This window comes from Salmo salar, chromosome ssa23 (assembly GCF_905237065.1).
Source record: "Salmo salar chromosome ssa23, Ssal_v3.1, whole genome shotgun sequence".
Taxonomy (NCBI): Eukaryota; Metazoa; Chordata; class Actinopteri; order Salmoniformes; family Salmonidae; genus Salmo; species Salmo salar.
The window spans coordinates 40,624,986-40,645,927 of record NC_059464.1 but is presented as its reverse complement, the minus strand read 5'-3'; the positions used below and the strand labels follow the sequence as shown (position 1 = coordinate 40,645,927).

The window sequence follows — 20,942 nt, the reverse complement described above, 5'->3', positions numbered from 1 at the left end:
TAAAAACAGAACAATATACAATTCAATTGATTGTGTTATGTATAATGTCTTGTCTAACGGTATTGTATTTCTATGGGTAGAGGGCAGTAGTGACGTACAGTTCGTCCCATTTGATGTGGTAGAAAAAGCTCTTGTAGGTGCCGACTTTCTTGGACTGGATGGGCTTGAACAGGTTCCGGCCATTGTGTGTCAGAGCACACATCAGGTAGTACTTCTCATAGCTGCAAAAGGAGGGAGGAAGGAAAGAGAGTAAGGAAAGAAAGGAAATTACCTAATTATTCTGGAGTTAAAATTCATCTTTGTACAGAGAGAAAAAAAAAAAAATGGTGTTAAGTTGGCTCTGTTTATTTTCACAGTTCACATTTTTGATGTAAGACATTTCTGACATTCCATAAGCTCCAATGAGAAAACCAGGCAGTGAACCATTTAGGATTCAAAAAGATTTCCTATTGCTCAACGCCATCTGTCTGGTGCTTCAACACAGCATGGTATGCATGCGTTCACTGTTGCTGGTGACATGATGCATCACTGTGCCGACAGATGGTGTGTGATAATACGCTAGCCACAACAGAGCAGAACAGTCAAACCTTAATGATGAGAGACGATTCCAGCCATGCCATAACGTTGGAGTAACTGTTAGTTCAAGACTAAATATTTCCGGGCCGCGTTTCTCGTCGTGTTACGGGATTCATATTTTCAGAGTTCCATTGATATGGAGCTCAGAAAGGTTTTCCATGCCTCCTAAAAATGCACTATACATACAAAAGTATGTGGACACCCCTTCAAATTAGTGGATTCGGCTACTTCACCCACACCCGTTGCTGACAGGTGAATAAAATCAAGCACACAGCCATGCAATCTCAATAGACAAACATTGGCAGTAGAATGGCCTTACTGAAGAGCTCAGTGACTTTCAACGTGGCACCGTCATAGGATGCCACTTTTCCAACAAGTCAATTCGTCAAATTTCTGCCCTGCAAGAGCTGCCCCGGTCAACTGTAAGTTCTGTTAATGTGAATTGGACACATCTAGGAGCAACAGCGTCTCAGCCGAGAAGTAGTAGGCCACACAAGTTCACAGAACGGGACTGCTGAAGTGCGAAAAAAATCGTCAGTCCTTGGTTGCAACACTCACTACAGTGTTTCAAACTGCCTCTGGAAGCAACGTCAGCACAAAAACTGTTCGTCGAGAGAGTGTCATGAAATGGGTTTCCATGGTCGAGCAGCTGCACACAAGTCTAAGATCATGCACAATGCCAAGCGTCGGCTGGAGTGGTGTAAAGCTCGCCGCCACTGGACACTGGAAAAGCGTTGTCAGGAGTGATGAATCACGCTTCACCATCTGGCAGTCTGACGGACGAATCTGGGTTTGGCGGATGCCAGGAGAACGCTACTTGTCCCAATGCATAGTGCCAACTGTAAAGTTTGGTGGAGGATGAAAAATGGTCTTGGGCTGTTTAATGGTTCAGGCCCCTTAGTTCCAGTGAAGGGAAATCTTAACGCCACAGCATACAATGACATTCTACATGATTTTGTACTTCCAACATTGTGACAACAGTTTGGGGAAGGCCCTTTCCTGTTCAGCATGACAAACAGGTGTCCACATACTTTTGGTCATGTAGTGCAAGCTCTTGGACAACGCCCTATGGATGACGGGCAGAAGGAAATAGCCTGTTATTACCAGTGCCTCTCATTTTTAAACCCTCGTTGGCCAAGCAAAGACACTTGCGTCCCGGAACACATTTTCCAGTGGCATTTTGGACCTGCCTCCCTCCCACCAAGCCTGGGTTGTGTTCATTAGGCATCAAAAAGAAGAAAAGTGACCGAAACTGTCAGGGACTGCCAGTGTTTTCAAACATTTTCCATTGTGTGCCATAATGAACACAACCCTTGAGTGAGACAGTCAAAATGTGCCACTCCAAGTGTCCACTGTCATGCAAGATTGTGCTAACTGAATGGAAAGGTTGGCTCAAGTCTGTTCCAGGAAGAAAGATGGATATAGATACAATAGAGCCGCGGAGGAATTGGATACGGTTGTGGAAAATGAGACGCGGAGAGAAACAAGAGGTGCAAGAGATCAAAAGTATCAGTTCTAGGGCTAAGTCCTTAAAGGTGGAAACTATAGTTTCTAGTGTCTTCCTTACTGCAATTAAGTCCACTTCAAATGATAGCACTTTTTTTTTTTTATATTGAACTAAAATATGTTCAAAAGAATTGCCAGGCCAATAAAGGTGTAATGCAAAAAGTGAAAGTTATACCCAATGACAGGCACTGACAAGTCCATTCAGAAATGGGCAAACAGAAAGTGATTATTAGGATGGGACTGGTCAGTAACGGGGTAAAGAAACCATTTTTTTATTGGGGTTCCCTCTTTCTTGGCTCAGTTCATAACATACGTTCCTGGGTGAGCAACTGTGCACATCTGCAACAGCAGAAGAGTCACTGTCCAATTATCGAGCAACAGCACCTAGCAGACATTCCAGCCTCCCGCAACATTCACCAAATTTCATGACTTGAGACTCGACTTGATAGAAAATAAAATAATGAAACTTGACTCTGAGCCTCAAGACTCGACTTTGACTTGAGAAATTATCTGGCCATGTTTTCTAATGCTTTGTCACTCATTTTGTGGCACAGAGTCTACGTGGATTACTCTACACGCACCCAGAGACCGTAGCGTCGCCCTTGCAAAAACACCTGCAACAGTTTGGCTAGTGAACCACACACTCAGCACTATGATTGTACCAGCAAACTAACAAACAGGTCGGGTGGTGAGCTAGCGTACAAATTGCTGATTTGCTGTACCGCTATAGGGTGCAGCACAATCAAATTATAGGAAGAGAAGATTATTTATTATGGAAGATATGGAGCTCCAAAAATTGTTTGGTGATCAAGAATACTTTGCAAGCTCATCAGCAATTGGGCAACAATTACTACCATAGACCTACTGGTATTTTGGTATGTAACAATTGCTTGACATGTTTAATTTAGTTATGAATTTTGCATTTGGAATGTTTAAAATGAATTATTACTGTGGTGAAGATGCACCATAGGCGTGGCTCTTCACTTGCCCTCTCCAATTCTCTTGTTGAAATATTTACTGTTGTTTTCACATGTTTACATGCATAGGCCCTGTGGTAAATCTATATTCCATCTAATACTACAATAACTGATAGCGTTTCGTCATTCCATCCCCGTACCTTTCATAGCAACACGTAGACATTTGTTTCACGTTTGATAGGCTTACGATACATTTTTCATTTAGCCAACCATTTCTTACCCTCCGAGTGGCGCGATGTTTATAGTGCACATGCGCGTTAACAAAACCCATGAGGTAGAAGTTCTGTTCATTTATTTTTATTCAATGCATGTTTTTTTTTTGTTCCCATTTCCCGGGTTATGTCAGAGTTCCATGTGTCTGCGTCCTCTGTCTCTGTCATTCTGGTTGTGCATAATAGGAACGTGCGCGCCTCAGTGCACATGGAAATAGGCTACGTGGCCTGAGCTCTAGGCTTTGGAGTCAGAAGGTTGAATAAGATAAAATTGTTGTTCCATGTATGCATGTGTTGAAATCTCATTAATAATAATTAAGTCTGATTAAGACAAATGTACCAATGTATGTGGAAATAAAGTTTTACATTGTAGAACCAGTTGATTGGTTGTAATTGCCAAGTTGGTAATTGTATGGTCCTGGAGGCCAAGTGCTTGTATTATGTAGGCCTACCTTTTAGAGCGCCTGTTAGACAGATTCCATTTGGTTTCTCAAGGGGAGGCTATACAGTCTTGCCCTCTACCGGTGTCCATTCAGATAGGACAGGTTAAAGGGATTCTCAGGTACATTTGTTTACATTTTAGCCAGTAGTCACAAAAGGAACCGGAGCATGTCTTTAAGCCTGATACAGATGCTATTTCTTTTGGGCTATTGCCAGTGTACAGTGCATTCAGAAAGAATTTATACTCCCTGACTTTTTCCATATTTTGTTACGTTACATCCTTATTCTAAAATTGATTTAAAACAAAATATTTAAAAAAAATCTCAAATCTAAGCACAATAACCCATAATGGCAAAGCTAAAACTGGTTAGAAATGTTTGCGAATTTACACAAAATAAACAGAAATAGCTTATTTAAATAAGTATTCAGACCCTTCGCTATGAGACTTGAAATTGAGCTCAGGTGCATCCTGTTTCCATTAATCATCCTTGAGATGTTTCTACAACTTGATTGGAGACTGCCTATGGTAAATTCAATTGATTGGACATGATTTGGAAAGGCACACACCTGTCTATATAAGGTCCTACAGTTGACAGTGCATGTCAGAGAAAAAAACCAAGCCATGAGGTCGAAGGAATTGTCCATAGAGTTCAGAGATAGGATTGTCTCGAAGCACAGATCTGGGGAAGTTTACCAAAAAATGTGTGCAGCATTGAAGGGCCCCAAAAACACAGTAGTCTCCTTCATTCTTAAATGGGAGAAGTTTGGAACCACCAAGAGACTCTTCCCAGAGCTGGCTGCCTGGCCAAACTGAGCAATCGGGGGAGAAGGGCCTTGGTCAGGGAGTTGACCAAGAACCCAATGGTCAATCCTCTGTGGAGATGGGAGAACCTTCCAGAAGGACAACTCAGTAAAAAGGCACATAACAGTCCGCTTGGAGTTGACCAAAAGGCACTTAAAGGACTCTCAGACCATGAGAAACAAGATTCAACTCTGTGGCCTGAACGCCAAGCGTCACGTCTGGAAGAAACCTGGCACCATCCCTACGGTGAAGCATGGTGGTGGCAGCAGCAGCATCATGCTGTGGGGGGTGTTTTTCAGGGACTGGGAGACTCGTCAGGATCGAGGGAAAGACGAACAGAGCAAAGTACAGAGAGATCCTTCATGAAAACCTGCTCCAGAGGGCTCAGGACCTCAAACTGTTGCAAAGGTTCACCTTCCAACATAACAACGACCTTAAGCACACAGCCAGGAGTGGCTTTGGGACAAGTCTCTGAATGTCGTTGAGTGGCCCAGCCAGAGTCCGGACTTAAACCCGATCGAACATCTCTGAAGAGACTTGGAAAATAGCTATGCAGCAACACTTCCCATCTAACCTGACATATTTGATTTGACAGGATCGGCAGAGAAGAATGGGAGAAACTCGCCAAATACAGGTCTGCCAAGCGTGGGGCGTCACACCCAAGAAGACTCGAGGCTGTAATTACTGCCAAAGGTGCTTCAAAGTACAGAGTAAAGGGTCTGAATACTTATGTAAATATAATATTTCCGTTTTTTTTTTTTTTATACATTTACAAACATTTCATAAAACCTGTTTTTGCTTTGTCATTATAAGGTAGTGTATAGATCGATGAGAATAAAAAGTAATCAATTTTAGAATAAGGCTGTAGCATAACAAAATGTTGAAGTCAAGGGGTCTGAATACTTTCCGAATACACTGTATATTTGGTAAATGCACTGGTATATTTTGGATGATATGGTGCTTTCACCATTGGATCACCAAGACCTGTAAATAAATCTACACTCTGAGCACGTCAACCTGCTGATGTCATGTCCTTACGACTGCTACATGGTCCCCATTTTACAATTACATCATCAAAATGTGTTGTAGACAAAATCATGAAAAGGGCTGTGTGGTAGTCTCAATGAACAGACAAAGATTTGTAACTGAACATGTCGTTGCATGGATAGATTTTTTTGTTGTTGACTTGAGACTTGACTTGCTCTTAGAATGCACGACTTGGACTTGACAATAGTCTTGACCCGTTGTACTTGGGACTCGAACCTTGTGACTTGCTTCTGACTGGAATAATAGTGACTTGGTCCTACCTCTGACATTCACTACCAAACCTGGTTGAGGATAAATAAGACAGATGTGTAGCATAGCATCCAGACTTTGTAAAGTGCATATTGTATTTAGTTAATTATTGGACTGCTAGGTGAGTATGGGGCAAAGGTGGGAGGGTTCTTTCCTGTTTGTTATTTTTATTATCAAACCCTCCCCAAAAAGTAGCTAGTAGCAAAACAATATGTTAGTAAACCGCTAGCTTGCTGCACTACCATGTCAAGCCAATAGGTGGTGCCTGGTACACTCACCTGCTGACCCAAGCGGCAGGGATGCCATGCATGGCGAACAGGGTGAACTGCAGGTGGTCAGTGGTGCCCGAGGCCTCCTTACTGCTACGCCCCTCCACAGGAGACTCCCCCTCGGCATGCTGGGAGATGGATGAGGAAGGGTCAGGGGAGGAGCTAGAGGAAGAGTAGGCGGGGCAGAAGGAGCGCAGGTAGAGCTTGGCCAGGTCATAGACGGCATCCGTCAGGAAGCCCATGCTCTCCTCTACGGGGCCGAGGTGACCTGGAGGAGTCAAAGGGTATGGAGAGGGTCATGTTAACTCAAACGATTTGAACTATTTTTGTTGATTTCTGTAAGCAGGAAGTTCCGCCACTGTGTGTGATGATATTCTGATCATAGTCTTGCAAAGTCAAACTTTTAACGTGTGAAAAATGTGACTGGTTGTTGTAGCACTCACCATTTGCCGAGCGACCTAAGGATTTGGAGCCCACCTGAGACAGAAACGTAAACAGATATGAATGACAGGACTGGAATTCTATGCCCATCCCTTCAGTGAGCTGTTAGTTTAGTTTATTAGGATCCCCATTAGCAACCGCACATACGGCAGCAACTTTTTATGTGTTCCATAAAACAAACAAACACATGACAAAGTACAGAACAGTTAGACAAAATAAATAAAAGAGTGATATATTGGAATAAGAACAGAATTACTATTTACACATTTCATATGTACATATTCTTATATACAGTAGAGTTAAATCGGGATCTTAAGAGAAGGGAGAGGTGCTGTGAGAATATCTTTTATCAGTTTTATTAAAGCTAAACTTTCTTTCCTCTGGTGGCAGAGCCTTCCACGATTACATGGCTCTATACATAACTGTGACGCATTAAATCTGTTTTTGGTTTGGGTACTTTGAAGAAACCCATAGTGGCATGTCTGGTGGGGTATGCATGTCTGCTTGAAGTGTATGCAAATAGATTATACAAGTGGTTAGGCATTTTTCTATGGGAGGCACATAGAGCTATGACTACATCAAGTAACTGATGCAAGCAGTAGAATCAGATTAAAAAAATAAATCTTATGGAACAGCAGGGTCTGTGACGACACACACACAAACGCTAGCACTCTACACACGTACATTGAAATAATGTTGTATGGTGGTATTATACATTTTGTATTGTAGATATGCAGTGCTGTAATAATATTACATGATTATAATATTAACTTCATGAACCCCATGAAGAGTAGCTGCTGCCTTGGCAGGAACTAATGGGGATCCCTAATAAACCCCAGGAAGAGTAGCTGCTGCCTTGGCAGGAACTAATGGGGATCCCTAATAAACCCCAGGAAGAGTAGCTGCTGCCTTGGCAGGAAGTAATGGGGATCCCTAATAAACCCCAGGAAGAGTAGCTGCTGCCTTGGCAGGAAGTAATGGGGATCCCTAATAAACCCCATGAAGAGTAGCTGCTGCCTTGGCAGGAACCAATAGGGATCCCTAATAAACCCCAGGAAGAGTAGCTGCTGCCTTGGCAGGAACTAATAGCGATCCCTAAGAAACCCCAGGAAGAGTAGCTGCTGCCTTGGCAGGAACTAATAGGGATCCCTAATAAACCCCAGGAAGAGTAGCTGCTGCCTTGGCAGGAACTAATGGGGATCCCTAATAAACCCCAAGAAGAGTAGCTGCTGCCTTGGCAGGAACTAATAGGGATCCCTAATAAACACCAAGAAGAGGATACAAATATTTCTTAAAAAGACTAGAAGATAAGTAGTGAATTTCTCCTCAACTCTCAACCAAGGCATGCTGCTCTGTTTTGAGTCAGCTGTAGCTTTGCTCGGACTTTCTTTGTTTTACCTATCCATATTACCGAACATTAATCAAGATCGGACAAGATCAGAGCCTGAACAACTAGTAAAGTTGATGTGTCAAAAACGCAAAACATCATTTTATAACAGACATACCTCTCCCCAACTTTGTCAATGTGACATGACCATAATATCTGATCATCCAATGTTACTCCTAGGAGTTCAGCTCCTTCAACCTGTTCAATGGTCACACCCTTTATAATCAACTCCAGTTGAGGTTTAGGTCTAAGAGAATGCTTTGAACCAAATACAATGCTTTTGGTTTTGGATGCATTTAATTAATTACCCATTCTGACACTGACTAACGCCTTGCTAAGAGTCTCAGTGAGCTCACTGGATGTAGGTGCTGATGTGTAGAGTGTGCAATCATCAGCATACATAGTCATTTTACCTTCTTACAAGACAAGTGGCAAATAATTAGTAACTGCCTTGAGGGGCACGACACTGTAAATATCTGATGTTAGAGAAGCATCCATTGAAGAGTACTTTGAGTTATATTGGACAAGTAACTCTCAAACCATGTGACAAAGTCATAACCAGTAAAAAAAAATAATAAGATTATCATTAACTAACTGTACTGAAATCTAACAATAAAGTTCCAACTAACATCTTATCCATTTATTTTAGCCAATCATCAGTCATCTGAGTCAGTGCAGTACAAGTTGAGTGCACTTCCCTATATGCATGCTGAAAGTCAGTAGTTAACTTAGTTAAAATAGCATTGTATTTGTTCAATACTGTTCTCCATCCGTTTACTAAGAACAGTCAGCAAATTGATTGGATGGCTGTTAGAGCCAGCAAATGTTGCTTTACTATATTCAGGTAGTGGAATTACTTTAGCTTCTTTCCACACCTGTGAACACACACAATCCTTTAGGCTTTGGTTAAAGACACGGCAAATAGGGTGGCAATATAGTCTGCTACCATTCTCAATAGTTTCCCCATCAAGGTTGTCTATACCTGGTGGCTTATCATTATTGATGGATAATAGTTTTTCCACCTCTTCTAAACTTGACCAAATTCAAAACAGCAATCTTTCTCTTTCATTATTCGATTATTAGACTAAAATGTAAATGTAAATCTTCAATAGACAAATATAATGGTTCAACTGCTGTCAGTTCACTTCTCATTTTGTACACTTTACTAGGTGAAAGTCATCGAAATGAGTGGCTACATCAAAAGGTTTTGTTAGTCGGAGGAGCCCGGTAGTAGAGACGTGACACACACATACACACACACACACACACACACACACACACACACACACACACACACACACACACACGATGTTTATGCATCATTGAACGTACCTCTGGCGAGCGTGTCCTGGGGAGGTTGACTGAGCGCTTGACTTTCTTGACTGCCTCCGTGATGGCCTGGGTCTCTACCTCATCCAGGGCACAGCACAGGTTCTTCACCATCTGAACCACCCCATCCACAGTCTTATACTGGGTACTCTGTGGAGGAACAAAGTCATTGTTTAGAGTGTGTGTGAGAGCAATCTCTATTGAGGTACTCGACAATGCAAGTGACTCTTGAAACAGCACATTTCTTCCAGGAATCTATAGGCCTTTCGCAATTGTGTGTGAACTATCCATGCAATGCACAACACCCATTCAACACCTGATAGCAATTCTGCACCACAACCCCACCACACATGTTTAAGGCTTTCAATGCAGCATGAAAGAGGTGAATTAACTTAATAAATTACCTCATTCTGCAGGCAGATGTTGACTTGATTGTGATAGCCTTCCAGATAGTCGGCCAGGCCTTGTCTGGGGGGTGGGGAGCGAGAGAATCAACAGATAGATATTGGGAATTCCAGATGGCCTTATTTGGCTCCAGACAATGGTTAAGATGATGCGATAAGAAGCCGAAAGGAAGTTCCTACCTGGTGACCTTTTCCTTAAACAGCCTCTCCACTTGGCTCAGGTGCCTCTCCAAGTCCACCGGAGAAGAGTCATCTTCCGCCTGCGTGCACACAAACCATGAAACAATGAGATCTCACTGTGCTCTCACTCCAGTCTCACTAGGTTCTCAATGGCTGCAGTCCAAACACGTTATTTTTACCCCCTCAGCCCTCGGGCTAGCCACTTTCCCTTGGGGGAATCCCCATTGTAACCGGATGGGGTTTGATTGCCATCTTAAATGGAGGTCCAATTCAATAACGTAGCCACCCTCGGGCCTCGATTTAGCTCAAGGGAGCAAGTGAAGAACTCTGATCACTTGTGGGGTTGACATGACCCACAATTCAACACAAACTGTAGTCACGTGTCATACACCGGTGGCCGCGAAGTGTCATATTTAATCAACACAGCTGCATTTTCGGCTAGACAAAATGATGACACGAGAAAAAATATATATAGATGAATTTAGCATTGGCAAATTGGCTTAGTCTTGTAGTGAGGAGCCTATAAAAAAGTGTAAAGCTTCATTAACATATTTTTAGCAATTCTGAAATGAATTGGAATAAATGACCAAACTATACAACTAGCTGGCCAGCTATGGGTACCTGTAACTAGCAAGCTACCTGACAGGAGTTCTAGCTAGCTACGTCAGCTTACTAGGTACATTAATAGCTTTAGGTTGATTGTTTTTAAGCTCAACTTCAAGATTTCCACCAAGAACGTTGCCTCTCCGATCATCACTTTCCCTCGCTTGGGCAAGGCACATTTAAGGGCTGAGGACCGAGTTTGGACTGCAGTTTCTCTAGCTATTGATGTGAGATCTCTCTCTCCCTCCACAAGTCTGCCCGTCGGTCTCTCTCTGCAAGTCTGAAAGTTTGTCTTTCTGGACGTCTGTCTGTTTCATTGACCTTCCTCCAGGCCTCTGACCTCTAGCTGGTATTTCTATGTGACAAACACACACACCAAAGTGATACGTCACTGATTGATTGGTTTGTTGGTTTGGGTCTTACCGATCGTGCCAGATCTCTTCTCATGGTGCTCTGGGAGAGCAGCTGGAGCTTGATCTCTGCCTCCCACTTCCTGCAGTTCTGTACATACTCGTGGCTGCCCAGGCTGTGTTTACTATGGAGAGGACACAGGACCATAGGTCAATATGATATCATGATCATTAGACACCAATCGGAAGAAAACATCATCAGGGACTACCTTGGTCCAAAAAGAAACGCTCATGTTCTTTTGCCTTTTCAATACGTTTTTAAATGTTTCCTGTTGCCTGCCCAAATGAACAACACTCGGCAATAATATCCTTATGCTCAAAGAATTGTGAGGCACGGGCCCAGTTCCATTTTAGCCTTTAGGCCCCTAGCCACCTCTCCTTTTGATATTTATAGATCTCAAAAAATTGAATGATGTCAGCAAAATGATGGCGGATCCACCGAGACATCCTATAGGCTATGGTGGGACTTCCAGCATCTTGTTTAAACTTAGCCAGTGGCTAAGCACAATGGTGCTCAATGGTGGTGACCTAGACCAAATGGAACTAGGCCATGGTCACTGACTTATCGGTTCAGGCCAGTGGTGTATACGAGGACATTAAACCAAAGTTTAACATGGAACTGGGGCTGTGAAGGTCATAGAGTTTTGGATGACAATAATTGCCCCCCCAAAAAACCAAAATGTATCTCCTCCACTCCTGACTGTATGTGCTGCCATGGAAATATCATTCTATTTTTAGGTGTGCTGCTGCATTGTAGGGGGCGTTGCATAGGTCAGTGGTTCCCAAACTGTGGAGAGCGCCCTCTAGGGGGAGGGGTGGGCGGGGGGGGGATGAGCAGCCATCATGTCTTCAGTCAGCTGCTTGTTCCATCAACAAAAACGGTTACGGTTATTTCATTCTCTTGACCCATAACCGTCAGTTACACGGTAATTGTGCCAGCCCTATTCAGAACTAAACACTTAACACCCACTTAAAAGTTAAAGAGTTCCCATGAATCTAAAGAGTGAGAGGGGGACCTGACTTGAGATGCTATGCTTAGTGGGGGCAGGGAGCAATGGAAACATCGGCTGAGTCTAATTCCAGCACCTTCTGAGGGCTTGCCAAGACCAGACAAGGCTGGGAGAGTATAGATAAACACACAGACACACACACACACACACACACACACTGGGGAATTTGTAGCTAGACACAGGGCGAAAAATATGTGCGCACGTATAAGTAGACACACAATGTGCCTTTAAAAAGGGAGACCTGCTATTGCTCAACCCCTCCGTTGTTTATTAGTAAAAGCATCCCCTGCAAAATGGCCAAAAGGAAACATTTTCCTAACACAATTAAAAGACAAATAGCTCCCTGCTTGTGGAATGTTGGCAGTGATCTTGATATCCTTCTTTTATCTCAATCCTCTCTCTCTGCCAGGGGACATTGAGGCAGGATTGTGGGAAACGCAGGGGTCAGTGAGGTTTCTGAGTATGTACAGGACTCACTTTTGCAGCACCTCCTCCTGGCCGCAGACCTTGAGGACGTAGCTGCTGATGTCCACCTGGTTGAGGTCGTCATGAACCCAACATAGGGCCTGCATGATGAGGAGTTCCACAGGAGAACTCACTATGGGGTAGGACGTGGGAGAGAGCGAGAGGAGAGCGAGAAGAGAGGAGAGAGAAGGGCGAGAGAGAGAAAAAGGGGGGAGAGAGAGGAAGGGTGGGAGGAGAGAGAAAGGGGTGGTTAAAGAATAATTGCATACACAGTCCTGTAAAGTGTATCCTTCCTTTTTGCCTTCTTTGAAGTAATCACTGATTAGACATGATGGGTGAGCACCAGCCCTCCACCACAGGGCTTTCAACGGTCCACTCATTTGTAATCGGTGAACACACGAAAGGGAGAAAGGAAGAATGCACATGTAAAGAATTTGAACAGGGCCATAGGCTGCATCTCACACTACTAAGGGGCATCAGGTATAAAGCAAGGTGGCCTTTGTCCATGTCTAGTCACAGGTAAGAGGGGAGCAGATTTTAATTAAAGGAAGGGTTTAGATCTAGTGATCCACGCAATAAGTGAGGATTCCAAGTCCAAGAGGCTCAATGGAATTATGTCCGAAACGATCACTCATGTAAAAACAGTCAATAATTGGCCCGACAGAAGTTTCATTTAAGAAAATACCGTGGAGGGCCTCTCGGATGGATTATACTCATACTTAACCTGGTCCCAGACCTGTATGTGCAGTCTTGCAAACTCCTATAGTCATGATAATGACCGTATAGGAGTTGGCAAGACATCATAAACAGATCTAGGACCAGGCTAATTCATATTCTATTACCAAATTCATTTCATATTCCCTTATTCAATAAAAACAGTTAACCTAATCCAGATCTCAAGATGCTACAGTACTCTGTTATTGGAAAAGACTCATGTCAGCATGTCTCCTTCTAGAAAATATGTGTGTGTGTGTGTGTGTGAGAGAAACCTGACACACAACAGATCTGCCACTTCTGGGGGGGGTTACTGCCTTCTCCGTTTGATGCCAACACACACACACACACACACACACACACACACGAGAAAGATCACCCCAGGACCCCGGGCTCTCCAGCAATAACAACCCCACACCCTACTGAGGAATGGACCGGATTAAGGCACCAATACTAGAGGGATTCAGAGCGTGTTCTGATTGGTCACGCCTCGGTAGTGGGTGGGTGCTGTGAGGTGGCTTTCTAGGGATCCTTGGGAGGCTAAAATCGTCAACGACCGAAGAGGGCCTTTTGGTAGCCTGTTCCCAGATCTGCTGGTGCTGCCTTGCCTCCTGGTCATGGGAGGAGGCAAGACAGCACAAACAGATCTGGGACCAGGTTGGCATTTTGGAGGGTGTGTGTTGAAAAAAAAAGACCTTGTGTGTCTCTACAAACTCACACATTGTGCTGGAATGTTTGAGACTTGCGAGGTCACACACGCACACCAACATGGGTGTTGGGGGATTGGTCTGGTCTAAAGCAGGATTGGTGTCTATGATTACAGTACTAGTCTAGCAACACAGCAGGATGCTAGGAAAAAGGAGAACATAACAAGTGAGAGAAATAACATACCAGAAGATAAGAGAGAGTATGATGGCCAGTGCATTTCATAGAACTGCAGCAGAGTTAAAAAGAGATGGTTTGATTAAGGTGCCATCCAACACGCTCAAATCCACAAGACATCCACCTCAGCCAGTTCCCAGGGTTTCCCCTCTCCCCACGCCAGGGTATCACTAACCTAAATCTTGCTGTTGGAGATTCTAGCCTAAGGAAGAAGTCATTTTCTCCCCGGTAACAGAAGCCAGCTCGGCTCTGATTGGCTGTTAAATACAGTAAGAGTGTCAGAGGAGAGCAGAGAAGCTGCAACAGTAGTAGTTGGGGAAAGAGTGATCTGGGAATGGGTTTTTCCCCCCGGTTGACTTTTCCACACGTCACATTTAGGAAGCTGGTAAAACGCTGGTGGAAGTGGAAGAAAGGGGCCCGGCCTACCTGACGACAAAGAGAGGAACGCCATAGATTGGAGAAGCAAGAGAGAGGGAAAGAAAACAACTTTCAGCCTGCTCTCCTTCCCTCCGCACACCTCTCTCTTCCTAGAATAGAGAACCGAAGGCCATTGTTCCTGTGTGCCGATATATACGACCTTGGCTTTTCCATTGTGGCCAATCAGGGGAATCTAAACACAACAAAGTGGGTCAGCACAATTGGGTAGGAAACCAGGAAGTGAACTGAGGAGCAGGCGGTGTAGCCAGCGAATCAGGCCTGGCTGTACAGTACAGGGGAAGGAAGAGGCAGTGTGACCAGTTAGTGAGGTACAGAGAGAGACTGGGTCAGCAGGACTGGGCATGCACGCACTCTCGCACACACAACACGAAATAGCAAACGATACCAGTTTGTTTGGCACAGAGAATGTAAAAAAAAAAAAGGCAATTAGGACAGATGAAACACAGACATCATGTGAGGAAAGGGAGAGACACCATTTATGGCTTCACAGCTAGAGTCCTCAGTGGGGACAGACAGCGCCTAAGCTCATAACACAGTCAGTATTATCCACACACAAAAGGTTGGTGTTGATACGCTGCCAGGGCCCAGGGAGTCCAGGACAGACTCCATCAGAGAACTTGGTCACAGTGTGCGGGCCAAGAGAGATCAGTGACTGGCTTTGGAGGGGTTGCCTCGGGGGCAGAGCTACAAACCTGGGGTCAGCCAATGACAACGCACCCCCAGAGAGCGAACCAAAAGCCCTTTGGATGAATGAGAAGATAATATAGAGAAGGCCTTATACAGTAACTACTGCAGGACAGGGGTATAGAGAAGGTAGGGACAGGGGTATACAGAGAAGGCCTTTTAGCGACAAGGGTATAGAGAAGGCCTTTGGGGTAGGGGCACAACCTTTATGTGAGGAGAGGGAATGTGGCATATTACCATAACAACAAAACATATTTAAAAAATGATAATAATAAACTGGCTGTTCCGAATGCCGCTTCCTCCTTCAGACCTCTCATCCAGTGTTCTTATCTTCTATCTGAAGCTCAGTCTTAAAAAGGGAAATGTCTCAGATACAAATAGAAAAGTAAAATAAATTGGAGTTGAGCTATTGAAACCTGGAAGAGCTCCATTCTAAAAAAAAAAGAATTCAAAAAAATTCAAAAAAAAAAGAGGCTAATTGATGTCATTGCATATAGTAATAACCTACTTTTATGGGTATAAATATATAGTAATAACCTACTTTTATGGGTATAAAGGTGTCTTACCACGAAGCCTGCACACTCAGGGTCGGGGACCACTGAGCACCTATGTTTGGGTCAGGGTTGCAAAGAAACTTTCCTAAAATTACCAGGTTTTCCAGAAATCCCATTTGGAGGATTCTGTTTCCCCTCCTGATTCCCGGGAACTCTCCTATCGGGATTTCTGAAAAACCTGGGAATGTTGAGAACGTTTATGGGATTTAGCAATGCTAGTAGGTGTATTGTGTTATTGTCCTTACAATCGCAGGTGAAGGTGACAGGCTCCTGGGACTCGGAGATCTCGATGGACACCTTTACGCTGCAGCCATTGTCCCCACCCCCGTCCCTCTGCGGGATGACTGCACTCAGCACGTACCCCGGGTTGGTGTGGAGGTCATCATGGGCGAACTTTGACCTCAGGCTGAAAAAAAAAAGCCAGTATGTCATCTTTACCGTTCATAAACTTCATATCCTTAATTCTCCTATTTGTATTTCCTTAAATTAGCTAATCTAGAAGTTATACATCCATAAATTAGTAGATAATCCATTAATGGTCCAATCTCCTACTTAACTTCCCATAAAAAATAAAACATGCATTGTCACATACACTATATAGGTGCAGTGAAATGTGTTGTTTTACAGGGTCCGACAGACATATGCCGCCCCTAGAGCAGATTAAAGTTAAGTGCCTTGCTTAAGGACACATCAGCAGATTTTCACCATGTCGGCTCAGGTATTCGAACCAGCGACCTTTCGGTTACTGGCCCAACGCGCAAACCACTAGGCTACCTGCCGCGCTTTTACTGCCCTGTAATTCCTTATGGGATCCAAAGAACTTCAAAAACGCTTCTGCTTTGCTGATATTTGTTGCACATCTGTGTTTATCGAATAGTGTGTGTAGTGTAATGCAGGTGTTCTCATCATGTCAGAGTGATTCCCAGAGCACATCACTGCACCCTGAAAGGACTGGAGTGAGGCTGCATACCGAATCATACAAACATTACAGCACACACACACACACACCACACACACACACGGTGGCTTACGTTTCTACGTCTTCACAGAAGGCTACAACTTCTAGGTTCTGGGCTTCCTTCTCCTCCAGGGCGGTGTACAGTACTCTCCCAGGTCTCTTATCGTGCTGCGAGACAACATGGCGGACAAAACAGTAAACAACCAGAAAAACAGTGCATGGGCCAAAACACACATTCCAACCTCCATTGAGATAGTGTATAGGTTTACTGGTGTTCATTTCATATGGAATTAAATTGGTGTTCGGTTAGTCATGTATGTATTGTAAACAGATTGAAACACAAAAACGTGCAGTAAAGACAGGAAAAACAAATGAGCACCAACACTAAATTGGACCAATCCAGGAACACATTTACAAATGATACAAACTGACTGAGGCTCTATTCATTTAGTCTTGTGCATTTTTCCCAAAGTAACAGAGGTGTTTAGGAGTGGTGTATGCTGACGCCTCAAATAATGACACATTTTGATATATGAACGCATTGAATACCATTGAGTGAATAAACATCAAGTCAGGAAGGGCAGAGACTGGGGCAAAAAGCTACACACACCAAAAGGACCACCCTAGGAATTGAGTTCTGGGATTCCTGGATGTAGTGTGAAAGCTGCCGGGAACTGGCAGGAAGTACACCACATCATTTTACAAACTAGCCGTCTGACTGCCAAGGCTAAGAATGCGTTTCCTTTCCTGTGCAACAGGAAATTACCAGTGAAAGTCCCGCCTCCTCTTCCTGGGCTGTCTTCCTACTATGAGTTGGCACAACCGCACAAGAGGTGTGTTGGAATTTAGTGACATCACGATGCACACAGAGGATCGCTGGAATTCATTGACATCACGATGCATGAAAGAGAAAGACTGATTCTGCTCAGAGGGAATTAGGGAGGGTTACAAAAATGCCTGGTACGCAGAGTCCCTTTCGTGTGTTGTTCCATGTGTGTTATTTTAAACCAAAAACACAAGAAACACAAATGTGTGATTTCTAGGACACTGACTAAAAGTTGCATCAGAGCACAGCTTTACACTGAACAACATTCCACTAACAAAGCAACTGCACCTGGAGAGCCAATCACGCTCTCAGTAGCCGATGGAATACCTTTAAACAGGTTAACATTCAGAAGACCACAGGGCCAGACCAATTACGCGTACTCCGAGCTGGCAACATTTTCAACCCATCCTCACCCCCGTCTGTAATACCAACATGTTTCAAGAAGACCACCATAGTCCCTGTGCCCAAGAACGCTAAGGTAACCTGTTTAAAATGACTATCGCCCCATAGCACTCACATCTGGGTTGTTCGCTAATGCTGGAAGGGGGACCATCCCCCAGAGTGAAAAAAGTTTGGGAACCCCTGCGCTAGAGAACGTTGCCAGGTGGTGCTCAAACATAAGCACCAACACTTGATTAAACAGTGCGTAAACTATTGTAGAGGATTCATTGCATGAAGAAATATATCATTAATTTTTTTGTCCTATAGCCTATTTTAGTTTCCCTTACAATAAAATGTAGTCCTATAGCCTATTTTAGTTTCCTTTACAATAAAAACTAATGTAATCCATTTGATCAACTTTATTTGTAGATTGTATTAGTAATAGAGTTAATAGGAAAAGTCCAGTTACAGATCCATTTGACAAAGTAAAAATTAAAATGGATGATAATAATAATAATAATAAAACCAGCCAGGTGCTCAGGTGAAATGATTTGCCTAAACAAAAGCACCAGCGCATGAACAATCGTAAAGGAGGAATTACATAAATATATATTTGTGGAAATATATTCATGACAAGATATAAAAGCAATTTGTTGATCGTATCGTAAACTGTATTGTGGCCTTACACGCGTGCCTTTTCACATGAATCAATCTAGTCTTCTCTTTATGCTTTGGGTCCACAGTCAGCACACATTTTCGGGGCTTTGTGTGAGCAAGCCCCACAAACAAAATTGATTGAATGTCACAGTTTATGGGCCTTGTTTTGTGTGCACCTGCCGCACGCATGGCATGGTCTCTCTGAAGAGGTTGCGTGGCATGGTCTCTGGGGAAAAAGGTCCACCCCATACCCATCATACCAAAATGACTCCACATTCCGCGGACATACAAGATTGCAATAAATGCTTTGAGTTCATCCATAAAACATGTCTCATGTACGGTTTCCTTTTCTGTGCGCATGAGCAACAGTACAATCTGATATGCTGCAACACCTGCATGTCAAACACGTCACTCCTTTCTACCCAAACCGTGCCATCCCCTCCCAGACTCCTGTCTCGCCGTGCCATCCCTCCCAGACTCCTGTCTCGCCGTGCCATCCCTCCCAGACTCCTGTCTCGCCGTGCCATCCCCTCCCAGACTCCTGTCTCGCCGTGCCATCCCCTCCCAGACTCCTGTCTCGCCGTGCCATCCCTCCCAGACTCCTGTCTCGCCGTGCCATCCCTCCCAGACTCCTGTCTCGCCGTGCCATCCCTCCCAGAATCCTGTCTCGCCGTGCCATCCCTCCCAGAATCCTGTCTCGCCGTGCCATCCCTCCCAGAATCCTGTCTCGCCGTGGCAGTTGGGATCACTGTCTGTTGGCTCGGTTGTTTTTCTGCGGCGAGACTATTGAGCTCGAAGTAAACATCAGAATCAGATTACCTTTCTTCAGCAACGTCGATTTCAAGCTCAATAGCCAATCCGCCATCCAACTCATCTAAATTCTGCAGCATTTGCAATGCTGTCAGTGTATCCATTTGTTTGGTTGGGCTTGCTATTGTATGGTTGTACTCAGCGTCTATAAATGGTATATAATTTCCTGAGTCAAATCAATCCTTCATAATAAAATAAGACCGCCCACAACTCTTCATCATTCTAAATTCAATCATCCTCTTCACCCTCACAATTCAGATCAAATTCAAATCACCCTCTACATCATTCAGTTCATTGAAGTCACATGCACCATTATCAGTTTGTCAGGTTTCTATCGCGCATTCATTCATCGATGACAGAATAGCATATTTTAATTGTATGTTTATTATGTTACTAGTTTTTGCTTTTATGTTACTAGTAGCCAGAGCAATGCTGCCGCGCGAGTGGTCATGTTCTGAATGCATGGACAGCACGGATATTCCTGGAAAAACTGACACTTGGAAATAGAGCTGCACCTCTTCAATTGAGAGAGTTATATGACAAAGATAAATGTCAGAGAACCAGCAGAACATGCTCTTTCTGATACTATATAGAAATCCTAACGTTTTACCTGCATGTGACTCTGAAGGAGGATTTGATAAAGTGATGCTCCTTTCCCTGCAGCTGTAAATGACATCTCTTCATGTACAAACTGATAGGCCTAATAGTCACTCAGATGATTGTACATTTAAATCTTGTCTATAGGGTAACTCTTATGTGTGAAATTATTTTAGGCATAGTTTCGATGGGCCTGACCGGCATTGTTTATTTCCCGCTGATCAACTTGGATCGAGTCAAGGATAAGTGTTGCATTATTCTAAAGGCCTAACGCAACACATAGCATGTTTTCGTTTCCCTTACAATACATTCGATTAGTAATAGAGTTACAGTAAATAACGGTCCTGTAAGAGCTTCTTTTTACAAAAGAAAAACATAAGAGAATGGCATCAACCCGCAAGGCACACGGTCAAATTATTAACATGAGCGCCAATGCAGATAGAGGCATAACAAACATTACACTATTGTTCTAAATTAAATCAACAGCTTATCGCCCATTCCATCCATGTCATTCATTCAGTGGGCTGGTATCATTGGTGCATTCAGACCCCTTGACTTTTCCCACATTGTTATGTTACAGCCTTATTCTAAAATGGATTAAATCGTTAGGGTATCCCTATCCAACCTGACAAAGCTTGAGAGGCTCTGCAGAGAATGTGAGAAACTCCAAATACAGGTGTGCCTTGCTTGTATCATCATAACCAAGAAGACTCAAGGATGTAACCGCTGCCAAAGGTGTTTCAACAAAATACTGAGTAAAGGGTCTGAATACTTACGTAAATATGATATTTCCGGTTTCTAAAAACCTGTTTTTGCTTTGTCATTATGGGGTAGTGTGTGTAGATTGATGAGGGATTTTTTTTTTTTTATCCATTTTAGAATAAAGCTATAACGTAACAAAATGTGGAAAAAGTCAAGGGGTCTGAATAATTTCAGAATGCACTGTATATTGTTTTTTTAAATCATTTTCATTGTTTTTATTTCGTATCCCAATACCTGGGTGTATGTAGTAATGAATGAAACAAACTGATTAATAACATTTGAGGTAAACAAAAAAAGAGAAACCTCTAATGGTTTTATTGGAGCCCCTGGCGAGACTGGTTAAGATGGTGCCCGACAGAGGCATAGTTAAG

At 43.5% G+C, this 20,942-nt stretch overlaps 1 protein-coding gene across 1 annotated transcript in view; it reads right to left on the bottom strand.

Moving 5' to 3' along the window:
- Nucleotides 1-20,942, bottom strand: part of LOC106584631 (phosphatidylinositol 4-phosphate 3-kinase C2 domain-containing subunit alpha) — a 67,197-nt gene that overhangs the window by 26,863 nt on the left and 19,392 nt on the right. The window contains exons 3-12 of the mRNA XM_014170115.2: nucleotides 16,612-16,706; nucleotides 15,826-15,986; nucleotides 12,321-12,441; nucleotides 10,847-10,958; nucleotides 9,821-9,900; nucleotides 9,641-9,704; nucleotides 9,240-9,386; nucleotides 6,523-6,556; nucleotides 6,089-6,347; nucleotides 99-221 (exon numbers count right to left, since the gene is read on the bottom strand). Of these exons, the coding sequence (XP_014025590.2) occupies nucleotides 99-221; nucleotides 6,089-6,347; nucleotides 6,523-6,556; nucleotides 9,240-9,386; nucleotides 9,641-9,704; nucleotides 9,821-9,900; nucleotides 10,847-10,958; nucleotides 12,321-12,441; nucleotides 15,826-15,986; nucleotides 16,612-16,706 (1,196 nt within the window). The remainder of the gene's footprint in view (nucleotides 1-98; nucleotides 222-6,088; nucleotides 6,348-6,522; nucleotides 6,557-9,239; nucleotides 9,387-9,640; nucleotides 9,705-9,820; nucleotides 9,901-10,846; nucleotides 10,959-12,320; nucleotides 12,442-15,825; nucleotides 15,987-16,611; nucleotides 16,707-20,942) is intronic.